The sequence below is a fragment of the Schistocerca nitens genome, chromosome 4 (assembly GCF_023898315.1).
Source record: "Schistocerca nitens isolate TAMUIC-IGC-003100 chromosome 4, iqSchNite1.1, whole genome shotgun sequence".
NCBI classification, from domain to species: domain Eukaryota; kingdom Metazoa; phylum Arthropoda; class Insecta; order Orthoptera; family Acrididae; genus Schistocerca; species Schistocerca nitens.
The window spans coordinates 433,841,148-433,857,250 of NC_064617.1; the positions used below are offsets into that span (position 1 = coordinate 433,841,148).

The following is a 16,103-nucleotide window of genomic DNA, read 5'->3' on the forward strand; positions in this document are numbered from 1 at the left end:
TCGCATAGTGCTCAGAGCCATTTGATTTGCAGAGTATCCATGGAGATGTATATTTAGATGTAGATATATATCGGATATCAAACGAAATATGTGACTGGACTGAGAATTTCGTGATAGGAAGGAGACAGCTTGGTATCTCGATGAAGAGCCATCGACAGATGTAGAAGTAACCTCTTGTGTGCCCCACGGAAGTGTGTTGAGTCCATTGCAGTTCGTGCTCTACATTGATGATCTTGTGCACATCAGTAGCAACTTCAGATTTTTCGCATATTTTACAGTTATCTACAACGAACTACGGTCTGAAAGAAGCTCTAAAAACATTCAGTCACACCTAGGTATGATTTCAAAGTGGTGAAATGTTTGGCAGCTTGCTTCCAACGCTCAAACATGTAAAATAGTCATATCAAAAAACGACAAAGACATAGTATCCCATGAATATAATATTAGTAAGTCACAGTTGAAATTTGTAACTTATACAAGTACTTGGATGTAATATTTGGTAAGGGCATAAAGTGGAACGATCACAAAAGCTCAGTCGTTTTATTTTTAGAATGCTTAGAAAATATAATCCGTCTATAAAGGAGATTTATTTGTAGAATACTAGGGAAATATCATCAGTCTACAAAGGAGGCTGCTTACGAATCACTCGTGAAATTCACCCTAGAATACTGCTCAAGTATGTGGGATCCGTACCAAATAGGGCTAGCAGGGAATGTTGAACGTATACAGAGAAGAGCAGCACGAATGATCACAGGTTTGTTTGACCCGCGGGAGAGTGTCACTGAGATTTTGAAAGAACTGAGCTGGCAGAAACTTGAAGGTAAGCGGAAAGTATTCCGAGGAAGTCTTCTAACTAAATTTCAAGAACCAGCTTTAAATGATCACTGTAAGAACATACTACAACCCTTCCACATATAGCTCCCACAGGGACCGTGATAGTAAGATCAGATTAATTACAGCACTCACAGTGGAGTTTAAACAATCTACATGTACATGATTACTCTGCAATTCACATTTAAGTGCTTGGCAGACGGTTCATCGAAAAACAATCATACTTTCTCTCTACCATTCCACTCCCGAACGGCGCGCGGGAAAAACGAACACCTAAACATTTCTGTTCGAGATGTGATTTCTCTTATTTTATTTTGATGATCATTCCTACCTATGTAGGTTGGGCTCAACAAAATATTTTCGCATTCGGAAGAGAAAGTTGGTGACTGAAATTTCGTAAATAGACCTCGCCGCGACGAGAAACGTCTTTGCTTTAATGACTTCCATCCCAACTCGCGTATCATGTCTGCCACACTCTCTACCCTATTACCTGATAATACAAAACGAGCTGCCCTTTTTTGCACCCTTTCGATATCCTCCGTCAATCCCACATGGTAAGGATCCCACACCGCGCAGCAATATTCTGAGGACGAACGAGTGTAGTGTAAGCTAGTCTCTTTAGCGGACTTGTTGCATCTTCTAAGTGTCCTGCCAATGAAACGCAACCTTTGGCTCGCCTTCCCCACAATCTTATCTATGTGGTCTTTCCAACTGAAGTTGTTCGTAATTTTAACACCCAGGTACTTAGTTGAATTGACAGCTTTGAGAATTGTACTATTTATCGAGTAATCGAGTTCCAACGGATTTCTTTTGGAACTCATGTGTATCACCTCACACTTTTCGTTATTTAGCGTCAACTGCCACCTGCCACACCATACAGCAATATTTTCTAAATCGCTTTGCAACTGATAGTGGTCTTCGGATGACCTTACTAGACGGTAAATTACAGCATCATCTGCAAACAACGTAAGAGAACTGCTCAGATTGTCACCCAGGTCATTTATATAGATCAGGAAAAGCAGAGGTCCCAGGACGCTTCCCTGGGGAACACCTAATATCACTTCAGTTTTACTCGATGATTTGCCGTCTATTACTACGAACTGCGACCTTCCTGACAGGAAATCACGAATCCAGTCGCACAACTGAGACGATACCCCATACGTCCGCAGCTTGATTAGAAGTCCCATGTTTCCCGCGCTCCATACATGAATAGAACTGAATAAAGCCTAATAACTGGTATAGGTGGTCGCATACTCTTCCATGCACTTCATATTGGGGCACAGGGTATATATGTAGATGTACGAGCGGCCGAGCGGTTCTAGGCGCTGCAGTCTGGAACCGCGCGACCGCTACGGTCGCAGGTTCGAATCCTGCCTACGTCGCAGGTAGCAAGAGGAGAAACGCACCGGAAATGACCGCGGAGAAGCCCTTGGACGTTGGCGCGCCAGGTAAATATAGCCTGCAGCCGCGAGCTTGCCTCCAGTTCACCACCGGCAATGGAGGGTGAAGCTTTGACAATGCCAACCACTCGTGCTGGCGAAACGTCAGAAAAATCATTAGATGAACGTCAGCCGAAGAACCCGAGACAGAAGCCAATAGGTAATTTCATATTCCTTGCTGTAAATATGTACCGCGTCTGAAGATGACTATCCCTACAACGCACATTCACGAATCCATGTCACTTTCGTGCCAAAATACAGCTCATCGGCACGAGCAGCGTACTCCCGTAAGTCGTCAGTACTGGAAGACCGCCAGTAAAACAATTTACTTCTCACATCCTCTAACCCCTAAGTGGCCGCGCTACTTAACCTTATGCCCTGAGATATTAGCCCAGCTTCACTTAGTCCACGGAGGAAATCACAAATGCCAGCTAAGAATAAAGAAATCTTCATATATTACTCTCTCTCTAAGCATTTTTGTTCGTTACTGAGCAGAGAAACTGCGCATTTAAGAATCTCTTAATTATGGTTAACATTTTTGGATTTGGCTCTTAGCTCCTAGATGCAACATATTATAAAACACTGCTAGGAACAGTGGGCCACTCGAATGCTTGATTCGGACCCCTTGCGTATAACATAATAAATATATATAGAAAAAAATATTTAGATATTTGGGAATAATGAGATTAATTTTTCGACTCTCGGACAAGCACAATAAGTTGGGCTATTAATTACATGCTATCTTCTAGGAAAGGCATAAGCAGAAAAATAAAACTGTGAATACGAATCGTACAACATGCGGGAGATAAGATAAGTATATACGGAAACCAACCAATATGCACACAACATAATTACATTAAGTTAAGCAAAATAACTGAGGTAAGTACTGTATGTTTAGAAAGCAATAGGGAGAAATAAATCAATTTCATTGCTGGCTAATACTAGGAAATAGAGAGTGTGAAAAACTTTAGACTCAACTGGAGGTATTAATTAATTAATCTACGTTTGTGGTGACATATCATATATGAAGTGAAACTAGGAGAGTAGTAGAGTAATACGGGTTTATTTATATTAGTGGAAAGAAATAAACAGGGTGGCGGTGCTATTGTGAAAACCCCACAGGTAATAAATGGGTATAAATGGAGATTTATGTGTAAGATTTTTAATGAATAATTGAATAATTATATGTGTAGACCACGATGAATATGAAGATGATTGTGACAGGGGTACCTAGGAAAGGGCCACAAATGCGATATAAGAAAGAATATATTACATAGTTTTAAGTCTCAGATTGAATGATTGTATGAGTGTGGAAAGCGAAGTATGATGATACATGTACGGTAAGTAATTGTGAAAACGAACGTCCCGAAGAAGCAGTGAAGAGTAAAGAATAAACAGTGAAGTCAATAGTAACAAAGGTACACGGTACATTTATCGTACACCACAGCACAGTAATTTACTTCACATACATCAGAATGTAAAACAGTATGAAAAATATTTCCTTAGTGACTAACTGTTACAGCTTGAGCAACTGTAAGGTGAATATAAATTAAAATATGATATACAATTCGTACGAGGAATGAACACAAAATGCAGGGAAACAATATTTTCTGCACTGAGTTCTTGACACACGTAGAAGCGAAAGAAGTACATTTAGCTTAAGCACCTTCTTTTATAGCGGGAATGAATTATGAGTGGAATTACCCGTGACAAAAATACAGTAAAATTACCGGTCACACGTTAAGGAGGTAAACATGTATATAATAATAAGGCAGATATAAGGCTTGAAATATGTGTACACGAATGAGAAATATTACGACGATTAACAAGCAGTCAGGATTGTCAAGGTATAAAAATTTCCCATACTCGCTCACAAACGAGCACTAGTCAATATTGTTCATAGCATGAAGATTTATCAAATACCAAGAATAGAATAAGCATACTAACGATGCACTGCAAGAAGCGATCCTACAAGTAGCTTGATCTCTGAAGCAGACCCTAGAAAACAGTCTTTTTTCCATGTAGTGAGTAGTGCTGGAACGTATTTTCTACATGTAGTTGTGAAGGTAAAAATGCGCAGGAGGTTGGTCCTGCAAGACAAGAAAACAAACCGCAAATGTTCAGAATAAATGCAAGATTCCTTTTAATTTACATATTAGTGTGTAAGATGGTGCCTAACATGGAGCCCATACATGAAATGTGAATATGAGTTGTACATTTATTTGTCAACATTATTATTTTCAATGTCTACGTGTATGTAAAATTTACATGCTGTTGCCAATTTTATGTGAAATTTTAAATAGAACCATTTATGTATGTATGTGAAGTGCAACACGATGAATGAGTAAAATACTCTCATGTGTGAAGTGATACAAAAATAGTAAGGCCTACTAATAAATCAGAGGAAATCCATATAACCACTAATTGATGTGTGAGCCATCGAAGTACAGTGCACAAGGGAAGACAAGTCTAATCCTGTAGTGTGGCCCTTACCTTCAGTTTGACTGGCCAGAAACTTCATCCAGGTGTGAGATGAGGTATTGGTGTTCTTTGGGTTGAGTGTTGGAGCTGAATCCGTCGTATACAGTTTCTGGACTGGAGGGCATACACAACACCGATTACATAAGCCTGGATCGACATTACAATGGATGCACAGGCAGTGCTGGTGCTCACGCGGCGCCTGTGTCACTGCGACAGGTGCAGATATCCTGTCACGGTCGCCATTTTATAATATAATAAAATATACACAGTAAAAAATGTTTAGATATATGGGAAACATGAGATTAATTATTCAGCACTCGGACAAGCACAATAAGCTGGGCTATGTCTGAAAATGGGTTTGTATTAGTTCATGTTAGTTCTGCATGGATGAAACAGTCTTTCTATTGCTGTAGATTTATGCTTACCAACTGATAACACTACATCCGATCGCTGTATCCGCCAGCAAAATCTTGACCATGTTCATGATATGGTAATTGGACCTTTGTGATAACTCTGAAGTACACAGGTGGGCTTCTTCAATTCTTCTATATTACAGTACTACTTGGAACATTAACTTAATTTTTCACTAACGAAATACGAATGTATTATTTCTTCTACACGCTTCAAAAATGCAGACTTTTCACTTATCCTCATAACCAAAATGGCTACCGCCGATTACGCTCTAAAATAACGTACGTCTACCTTCGTTCATTAGCAGAGAGCGAGTCCTTTCTCTTATCGAGGCACAGGAAAAACATCTTATGTTTTTTAACATTTGAAAATCAAACATACATGATGGTAGGTGCAGGCTCTACGCTGGGATACCGCTTCACCTTTTCTCTTTGCCTTTAGAAAGAAAGAAAACATAAAAGCAAGAAACACAAAAGGTACATCACACGTGGCCCGCAATCCACAGCTTGACGCTCGCTGGTCTAATGAGTACAGAGAGTAAACCGGAAACAGACAACATTAATGAGAGGTAATAGAAATTGATGGTGATTAAGTAGATGCAGTTAAGGATTTATTCCACATAGTAAGCAAAATAACCAATTATGGGTAAGGCAAGGACGACAAAAAAGCAGACTGGCACAGACAAAGAGGACATTCCTCGCCTAATCTACTGGTATCAGTCATTGGTCTTTTCAGGAAGAATTTTCTCAAAACGTAGATTTGGAGCACAGCATTGTATGGAAGTGAATCATGGACAGTGGGAAAACGGGAACATGGAAAAATCGAAGCGTTTGAGATGTGATGATACAGAAGAATGATGAAAATTCGATGGACTGATAAGATAAGGAATGAGGAGGTTCTGCGTAGAATGGGCGAAGAAAGGAATATATGGAAAACAGTGACAATAAGAAGGGACGAATGAAAGAACGTGTGATAAGACGTCAGGAAAATACCTCCATTGTACTAGAGGGAGCTGTAGAGGGTAAAAGCTGTAGAGGAAGACAGTGATTGGAATATATCCAACAAACAATTAAGGTAGGGGAAGTGCTACTCTGAGCTGAAAAGATTGGCGTTGGAGTGGAATTTATGGGGGGTCACATCAAACTAGTCGTACTGCATGAACTAACAACCCGTGATTTTAATTTTCCAATAGAACACTGGACCAACAGGATTACAAACAACCATGACTAGTGCGAGGATTAAGAATAATGTCCCAGGTGGAAACCAATCCACCTCTCTACTGACGACAACCAAGAACTCGGATTCTGGGGAATCGGACACACACGATCACAGAGAATCGGAGTTCTCTGGCAAACTTGCACACAAAACTTCTAAAGTTCTTAACACATTAAACATAAACACACTCATCAAACTAGTAAAACTGCACAACCTAAAACTAGAACTCGTTAAAAAAAGAAAAAAAGATAAAGATACTTCCCATGCAGAAAACGCCCATAACAGACGAAGAAGGTATGGCCTTCGTGGTACTCAAGAACATAATCAGTTAACTCGGAGACGTAACCCCCTTACAACAGATTAATGACTATGTTCCTTCAGTACGCTAATACCACCATGATCAACGTTCACGCCACCACGAATGGAGATAAGGAAACTGACCCCTTTTAAACAGAGAGATTCTGGGCAACATTAGAGATAATGACAAGGAAGATCCCCTAAGAATATATAAAATTTTTGTACCAGATTTCACAGCACAAATAGGCGGAGAAGAGTCACCAGAGAACGCTAGAACGAGACTGATCGAACTACACCAGAAGAACAACCTAAAGATTATTATCCTTCAGGAAATCCCTGCGAGAACAGAAAACATTGAGGTCGTCTACACAACAGATGAGAGAATTCCAGTTAGAGCTTGTAGTGATTTACTACCCTGTCCACAAGGAAATGTATTTCATTCAAGTTCGCAGACGTGCGAGTGTTGATCTGGATCAACACCTAACTCGAATCAAGATGATATTTACGCCTAAGAAGTTCCTTCAGAAAAAACACATACAGAGAAGAATCATTGAACCCAACACAAAGCAGGAATGGGATGGACAACAAGATATCACATGAGAAGAATTCTATGGAAAGATCATACAAAAAGCAAAGTAACTGATACCACGCAAAAGAACACTAAAGACCCATGAAGGGACTCACAATGCGAAACTGCGCAAGAAAGACACAAGCAAGCCTCTCAGGAATACAACAGTAAAAAATCCCCGGAAAGCCTGCATCGTATTAATGAGTTTAGAAAAAAGTTTTCACAACTCATTAGACACTCTAAGAGAAACTACATGAAGGGGCATTTAGACGCTTTAGCAAGGGAGATCCGCGGGTACACACCTAAGAACTTACGCTGCAGAAAACGAGACGGAAAATCCACATTATGTAAGCGAGAGAACTGTCAAGAGGACATCCGGTGAAGATGACATCATGCAGAAGTAGTAAAGAACAAAGTACTAAAGTCTTTACAGGAACTTACACTAATAATTACAACCGACTGGCTACTAGTAAACCTTACTGACGACTGGAAATGTGCACTTATCTATCCGCTGCACAAGAAGGGAGATAGGGCGAATGTGAATAACTACAGAGAAACCTCCCTGCTGCAAGTATACACAAAACATATTTTCAACTGAAAATTAGTCTAAAATACCAGGCTATCAGGAGTACAATAATTTTCTCTTCCATAAATTTCAAAAAAGTATAAGATTCTGTTGACTAACAATCCTTGTTCAACACTTCAGAAGAACAGGGTCTCGACCCAAAAATACCACGACTAATCAAATAGACAATGACTGGCACAACATCGAGCGAAAGTTAAATTCTTGGGAGAAATCACACATCCCTTCATGATCAAAATTGGAGTGCGCCAAGGTGACTAATTATCTTCACTATTGCACAATTCGATCCATTGGCAGTGAAGACAGAAACATATACAGAGACAAAGTACACAAGTGAAGAGTTAGGTCAGAGACTGGAGTCCCAAAGAAACCAGGGACAAAGTGGACTGAAGATGGAAAGAGACTCCATGGAGAAAAATGATAGAATCGAGAAAGATCAGAAAGAATTCCAAAGTGAGGCAGAGTGCTTTGATTGATCCTACAGGGTCTAGGTGGTAATCTTTCCTTCGCAATTTTTAATTTTCTTAACATTAATTTAAAATCATTGCTGTAACTTTAGATGGAATCAAAGTAGAAACGACTGTACCACCACAGTGCATATTTCATCTGTATGGTTATTTTATCCCTCCTCCCCAAAACTGAGTAGGGTGGTTGAGCTCACAGCGGGTGCTTCAACCCACTCTTCAGCCAGAGGCCAGTAAAATGAAGAACAGTTATGAGCGTACATGGGAAACACGATGTAAAACACTAATCCCGAAAATAAATAATCCACTCTTGCTAAAACTTGAAAGATCTGCACTGGGGAGGTCGTCTGTTGTTGAAGAGGAGAAGGTTGGGCATTGAGGAGGGTAGGAGGGAGAGTGTATAGGATGGAGGACTGATGTGTAACGTCAACAGTCTAAGAGTTGTTGGGAGACGAGGGAAGGTGCTATTGTGAGCATTGTTAAAAACAACATTTGAAATGGTAAAGGTGAGTATGGAATGAAGGGGTGAAGAGGGAAAGGGGTAGGGACATATGAGGAGCAAGTAGCGAGGAGTCATGATAGCTGGAATGGATGGGGTGGATTTATAGTTGGTAGGATGGGTAAATTTCAGGATGGAGTTCGTGGTCTATGAGACGGAGACAGGCGCCATTTCGTTGGGAGAGAATGTGGACGATGTTCGGATGACGTATGGTGGGATCAGTAGGTAGAGACACGGCAGCGTCCTAAGATTGAATATTCTAGACGAAACAGTAGCATTATTAGAGGCAAGTTTGCGGATGGTGTAGTATGGTTGAAGGTGCTGAGTGTGAGTGATGAGTGGTGGCAATTTGATAAGGGTTCCATCTGGGGAAAGCTAAACGGATGCGGAAAGCGAGGCGGAGTATATTTTGTTGTTTTTGCCATGTGTGTATGTCCTTTCACTTACGTTTGTTAACTGGAGCATATCGTTTTATGGTATAATAACATGACGTGTGTGCTTACTATTTCGGAACTACGATATGTTCATTTCAAGAAGATTATATTTTAAAGGTTTTATGTTTTAAGGTCGCCTTTTTATGGTTTGAGGTACTGTGATATATTGGTATGGTTACGAATTTGAAAGAGTGTGTAGAATCCCATGTGGAATAAATAATCTGGTCACATTCCTTATTAAAAGCTCTGGTACTACTAAAACTCATGTAGCTCACAAAGCGGTGATTAAGACAGTGACAATCTGTGAAGTGGGACAGACGAATATCCATGTTCGTTCATGTTTGCACACGATTGCTGCTTGGTATGGCTCTGTGTTGGCCATCATAGAGCAGTACGGTAAAGCGCGTTATCCATGTGTAATTTTACCTGTAATCCTTGTTCGTAATTGGCACTGAGTTCTTATGATGAAACGACTGTTATACTCGTATATGTCCACATTGTTATAGTGCGTCAACGAGACATAGCGTTCAGACACGTCGGATATTTACTGACTTTGTAAGTAAGGGTATCCTATTACATCTAGCACTTTCATATCCATACGTTTCATTAGTTTCCGTTTTTACCTTGGCACTCGACAAACGCTCTACAGCAGAAAACGCGATAGTGAAACAAATGTATTATAAAAGCTTAGGCACAAATAGCAGCAGTGACTTCATTCAGGAAGTATAATACTATTGTGGCACCCAACCAAAAAGCAATCAGTACCAATATGTGTTTCAAAACCCTGACATCAGTACTTTCTATGCTGTAATTCCATCCTAAGTCTTATCTATAAAGTTGCCGTAAGGAAATGCAGTGTTATTTAAACATACAGTAACCGCAGAAAGTAGAGAAGTGGCAGTAGCATGGGGCTTCAAAAAGGAAGGTGTATTGATACCGCGTGTGTGAATTTATTGTTTCATCTTCCGAGAAAGCATGAATAGGCTAACTGAAAGAATAACACGTTATAACTGTTTCTAACTTATGAATTACAAGCTTTTCTGGCGGCCGTGTTCAAGTGTTTTTGGGTTCAGTTACGTTACACTATTAAGGATAAAAGAGGAGATTGATTTGCTCGAGAGTAGAGAAAGGATCAACTATAGCATCGTGTTTTATGAAATTCCCCTAGCTAAATGAAAGGCAGTACCAATAGTGTTATTCAAAGTGTTTAGAGTGGAACGGAAATGAAACATAGTAACGTCCAGAATTTTTCAATTTCATAGTTTATCTTCCTCTTTGTCCGTACGTATGTATTTGACACAAACATAATTTTTCATTGAATTTCCAGATCACCAGCAAATAATTATTTCACGTAATGAAATTTTCTGCGTCCAATGTGGAAAATACAAAATATTACTTTGCTTGGCTAGCTGGCAAGTCAGTTCGTGGAATGCACGTGACTTTGAAGTCGTTGAGGGGCACGCCTGTGGTGGAGATGCCCACCTGGTCCAGCTGCCTCCGCGTACAGCCAGGCAGCACTCGGAACTGGCGCAGAACGGCGGCCAGCACCGTTTTAATTTCGAGCATCGCGAAGCGAGCTCCCACACACTTGCGGGCTCCGGCGCCAAACGGCAGGTAGGCGTAAGGGCTCCTCGCAGGCCCTCCGTTCTCCAAGAAGCGCGACGGGTCGAACTTTTCGGGATCGGGGAAGACGTCCGGCTGCCGGTGCAACAAGTGGAGCGCCACCAGCACGTAGGCGCCTCTCGGTGCGACGTAGCGACCGCCGGCCAGGGGCGTGTCTTCAGAGAGGACGACTGAAGCGTTGGGCACCGGCGGGTACAGCCGCAGCGTCTCCTGCAACGTCAACGCAGCCCACTGAGCGCCATACGGCAAAACCCTGAGACATTACGTTCCTCGCGTGTTGGCTAGGAATATTTCCAAGGAACATTAAGTAAAGGAAGAGGAAACACAGTTTCCCCTGTTGGACTGTTATTTTGAGAGACGTGACTCATTACGGTACTGAGATAAGTAATTATATCTTCGCCAATCGACTTTCTTACACATAATGTGTACCTAAGCCTATAAACAGGAATTATTTGGGGAAATGTGTGGCTCAAGCAGAATGTAATCACTCATTATAGTGATCTCTCAATGGAATTTGATTAGTTAGCAACTTTTTTCTTAGATAATGTACGTGATAAACCTACTGATATGGAATGCGAACACACAAATGATGCTTGCACATTTTTTGGTATTCTTTGTAAAAATGGCTATTTCTTTTTATTAATTTGTTATGTGATGTACGCGTTGTTAAGGAGAAACAGATTTAATTTAAATTCCAAAACAGTTCTGTTTTCTATAACATATTTTCTTCCATTGGTAGACTGTCGACGAATTATGTAGACGCATGTTTTACCCCTCTCTGTGCCATAATTAAATTCATCAAATGGTTATACAGATCATTTGTCCTTGTAGTTCTTTATTCATGAATATGACTAACTAACGAAGAGTTATACAGGGTGTTACAAAAAGGTACCGCCAAACTTTCAGGAAACATTCCTCACACACAAAGAAAGAAAATATGTTATGTGGACATGTGTCCGGAAACGCTTACTTTCCATGTTAGAGCTCATTTTGTTACGTCTCCTCAAATCAAATTAATCATGGAATGGAAACACACAGCAACAGAACGTACCAGCGTGAATTCAAACACTTTGTTACAGGAAATGTTCAAAATGTCCTCCGTTAGCGAGGATACATGCATCCACCCTCCGTCGCATGGAATCCCTGATGCGCTGATGCAGCCCTGGAGAATGGCGTATTGTATCACAGCCGGCCACAATACGAGCACGAAGAGTCTCTACATTTGGTACTGTGGTTGCGTAGACAAGAGCTTTCAAATGTCCCCATAAATGAAAGTCAAGAGGGTTGAGGTCAGGAGAGCGTGGAGGCCATGGAATTGGTCCGCCTCTACCAATCCATCGGTCACCGAATCTGTTGTTGAGAAGCGTACGAACACTTCGACTGAAATGTGCAGGAGCTCCATCGCGTACATGTTGTGTCGTACTTGTAAAGGCACAAGTGCTAGCAGCACAGGTAGAGTATCCCGTATGAAATCATGATAACGTGCTCCATTGAGCGTAGATGGATGAAACTAAAATGAGTTCTAATATGGCCGTACCTTTTTGTAACACCCTGTATAAATACATCTTTACTCCATTGCGAGCCAAAATTAAACGCATCGAAAGGTAATGTAGATTATTGGTCCTTGTAGTTCTTAATTTATGAATATCTCTGTTACTCTCAAACTCAGATGAATTGGTGATAACAAATGTCACAATTGAATAAATGTGTTTGAGGCAGTGGGTAATATTTCCAGCAGCTTAAAGAGATACCTAGGGTATGTAGATGTGTGAACACCAAAATAATTCTAATTACTTTCTAATCTCCAATGAATACTTTTCCCTAAGAGTGGTTTTATCCCTTAATATTGTCCCATAAGACATTAGTGAATGAATATATGCAAAGTATTTTACCTTACTGACTTCTGTATTACTTTAATTTGGCAGTTATTCTTATGGTGGTCAAACGTAAATGTATTAATTTATTTTATCCATATTTTGCAGCTTCAACCGTGGCTGTATTCAATACACTGCAACTATGAATAAATAAGTAAAAAAGCCTTCAGTCACAAGTTTTCGTATCTTATTAAATACACGATGCATTTCGGACCCAGTGGGTCCTTTATCAGGTGTAAATTGTAATAATACGCGATATATTTTTGCTCTTGAATGAGGTAAAATGCATACTCCTGTCATGAAATGCTTTCAAATTAGGTTATGGATTTCGTAAGTGAAATGCGGAAAACATATTCGAAATATTGAAGAAAATCCAGATAATCCAAGAAAAGCGTTTTTCGCCTTTTAAATCCAGGATACATTCCTTTCTCCATCCTGTTCATGCGTATCACTTCACTCAAGAGGCATATTTGCATAAACATATTTGTAAACTCTTCGCAGATCTTGTGTATTTTACGTTTTAGCAAGTGTGCTACAGGGGTTTTCACACCTAAACACTTCGAACTTTCTTCCCTGTTTATGATTTCTTTTTAGTATGCTAGTATAACAGGAGATGGGTTATTTTTCACACTAAACTGGAAGCCCTAAGATGTTGGACCCTACTTACGCATCAGTACCTCTTTAAAATTATGTTGGTAATATAAGTCAACAACAGTTAACGAATTTTGTTTTCATTTTTAATTTTTTCGGTTTGGGTGTAAAGAACCCCCCCCCCCTCAAACCCGTCGACGACAAATGTTATTGACAACTTGCTAGTATTGATAGGGCTAACACTAGCCAGAAAACCAGTGAATAACTTTCACAAAACCATCATTTATTATTTTGTCTGTTGATGTTTCTTTGCTCGGCTTCACAAAAATGCTTTTATCGTTTCCAGAATACATTAAATCTGACTCATGACTAAAATAAAAAGGAAAATCACTAACGTCAAGCAAGAACGATTGTGAGTCAGTGATAAAGCAGTGTGAGACTCCGATTGTAAATTCTCCCCAGAACAGTCTAAGCTAACTTCCTGCATTCTGTTCTTTAAATAAGATCGAAGCCAGACATGTGCTGTACTATGTAATCCATAGAATCTTGTCATCTCTAATGAAATGTTATGATTGATAGAATCAAATCCCTTAGCATTCTTCAGTTCAGTACGTATCGTTCTTTCGTTTGAAGCCACTGGGGAAACCTGTAATGGATGTCCGCTGCTGCTCAGTCACAAGGAGATCAACGTCCTTCCTGTAGATGGTGCCCAGTGAAAGGTGTATAGTGGGATAACACGATGAAGGCAGAAGACAGGCTTACGCTAAGTGAGCAAGAACCTAGAGAAAGCCAGATGTAGCAGAGTTAAGCCGTTCATGGTAACGGCTGTTACGAGGCTTCAGCAATACCTGGAGGAGTTATGGAGCTTAAACGTTACCGGTAATTATGGAGCTTAAACGTTACCGGTAACTATGACACCATTTTTGAACATCAAATACGTGTGGTTCATTAGCAGAAAAGTGCGCTTTCCTTTCGAAAAGAAGTATTTGTGGTTTCCGACGACGACTGCATCGGAAAAATCATATGAGAGAATCTAGCACGACGCTGGTGTATAAGGGTGCCGAGTGATCAATGGGATCTCATTTTGTGGGTGTTTATGACAGAACCAAACAAAAGAGTAAAATATCAGGAAATACGTCGAGGTACGGCAGTGTTTGGCGTGAGCTGGCAGTCGGTGTTAAGGTCGTGTTATTGGCCCAAAGGTGAGTGACATGTGAAGAACACAGTGGGAGCCTACAGAGGCAACGAGTAATTAATAGGAAAGAAGAGATTGGTAGTTGTATCCCGAGAGGAAGAAAGTGATAAGATGTATTCTTTGCTGGGCAAGGTAAAATGCAGGAGTAAACGCGATGTCTTTAATTTACAAGTGTGGTGGGGAGGGGGGAGACATTCTGATCGGTAGCAGAAAGGTGGAATGAGTGGTGTCGTTCATAGAACGAGGTCCCATGCAAAGGCTCGTACCTCCTTACAGCACCACAAGTAAAAAGAGTAGCTGCCAGAAGCGTCAACAAACCGGAGACATCTGTGCAGACACGTCCCCAAGTGTTTCATTGAGTAGTTCAACCCGGAAACTTGTTGATCCCTGAGCGCAGTCCCTATGTGACAGCCCTGTGTTTACGTAATCAGCCAGTCTCTATGCAAACAGCGACCACTTTATATCATCGCTGACGATGACAGTATCGTCTTAGCATAGATGCGGCTGCGTGCAAATACAGCAGTCATACGGATCTTTGTATTAAGTTATCGATAGGTGTACTCTAATATGAAACTGCCATTCTTCAGTAAACAAGTACTAAATGTTGTAATCATCGGTGACAGCATCAAATACATTATTAGCCATTAAAATTGCTACACAAAGAAGAAATGCTGATGATAAACGGATATTCATTGGACAAATACATTATACTACAACTGACATGTGATTACATTTTCACGCAATTTGGGTGCATAGTTCCTGAGAAATCAGTACCCAGAACAACCACCTCTGGTCGGAGTGGCCGTGCGGTTCTAGGCGCTACAGTCTGGAGCCCAGCGACCGCTCCGGTCGCAGGTTCGAATCGTGCCTCGGGCATGGATGTGTGTGATGTCCTTAGGTTAGTTAGGTTTAATTAGTTCTAAGTTCTAGGCGACTAATGACCTCAGAAGTTAAGTCGCATAGTGCTCAGAGCCATTTGAACCAACCACCTCTGGCCATAATAACGGCCTTGATACGCCTGGGCTTTGAGTCAAACAGAGATTGGATGGCGTGTACAGCTGCAGCTGCCCATACAGCTTCAACGCGATACCACAGTTCATCAGGGGTAGTGACTGGTGTATTGTGATGAACCAGTTGCTCGGCCACCATTGACCAGACGTTTTTAATTGGTGAGAGATCTGGAGAATGTGCTGGCCAGGGGAGCTGTCGAACATTTTCTGTATCCAGAAAGGCCCATACAGGTCCTACAACATGCGGTCGTGCATTATCCTGCTGAAATGTAGGGTTTCGCAGGGATCGAATGAAGGGTAGAGCCACGGGTCGTAACACATCTGAAATGTAACGTCCACTGTTCAAAGTGCCGTCAATGGGAACAAGAGGCGAACGAGACGTGTAACCAATGGCATCCCATACTATCACGCCGGGTGATACGCCAGTATGGCGATGACGAATACACGCTTCCAATGTGCGTTCACCGATATGTCGCCAAACACGGATGTCACCATCATGATGCTGTAAACAGAACCTGGATTCATCCGAAAAAATGACGTTTTGCCATTCGTGCACCCAGGCTCGTCGTTGAGTACACTATCGCAGGC

General features: G+C 41.0%; 1 protein-coding gene across 1 annotated transcript in view; it reads right to left on the minus strand.

Annotated features, from left to right (window-relative positions):
* Positions 1-10,590: 10,590 nt before the first annotated feature.
* Positions 10,591-16,103, minus strand: part of LOC126252360 (cytochrome P450 4C1-like) — a 182,009-nt gene continuing 176,496 nt past the window's right edge. The window contains exon 6 of the mRNA XM_049953252.1: positions 10,591-11,055. Within this exon, the coding sequence (XP_049809209.1) occupies positions 10,615-11,055 (441 nt within the window). The 3' untranslated portion in view covers positions 10,591-10,614. The remainder of the gene's footprint in view (positions 11,056-16,103) is intronic.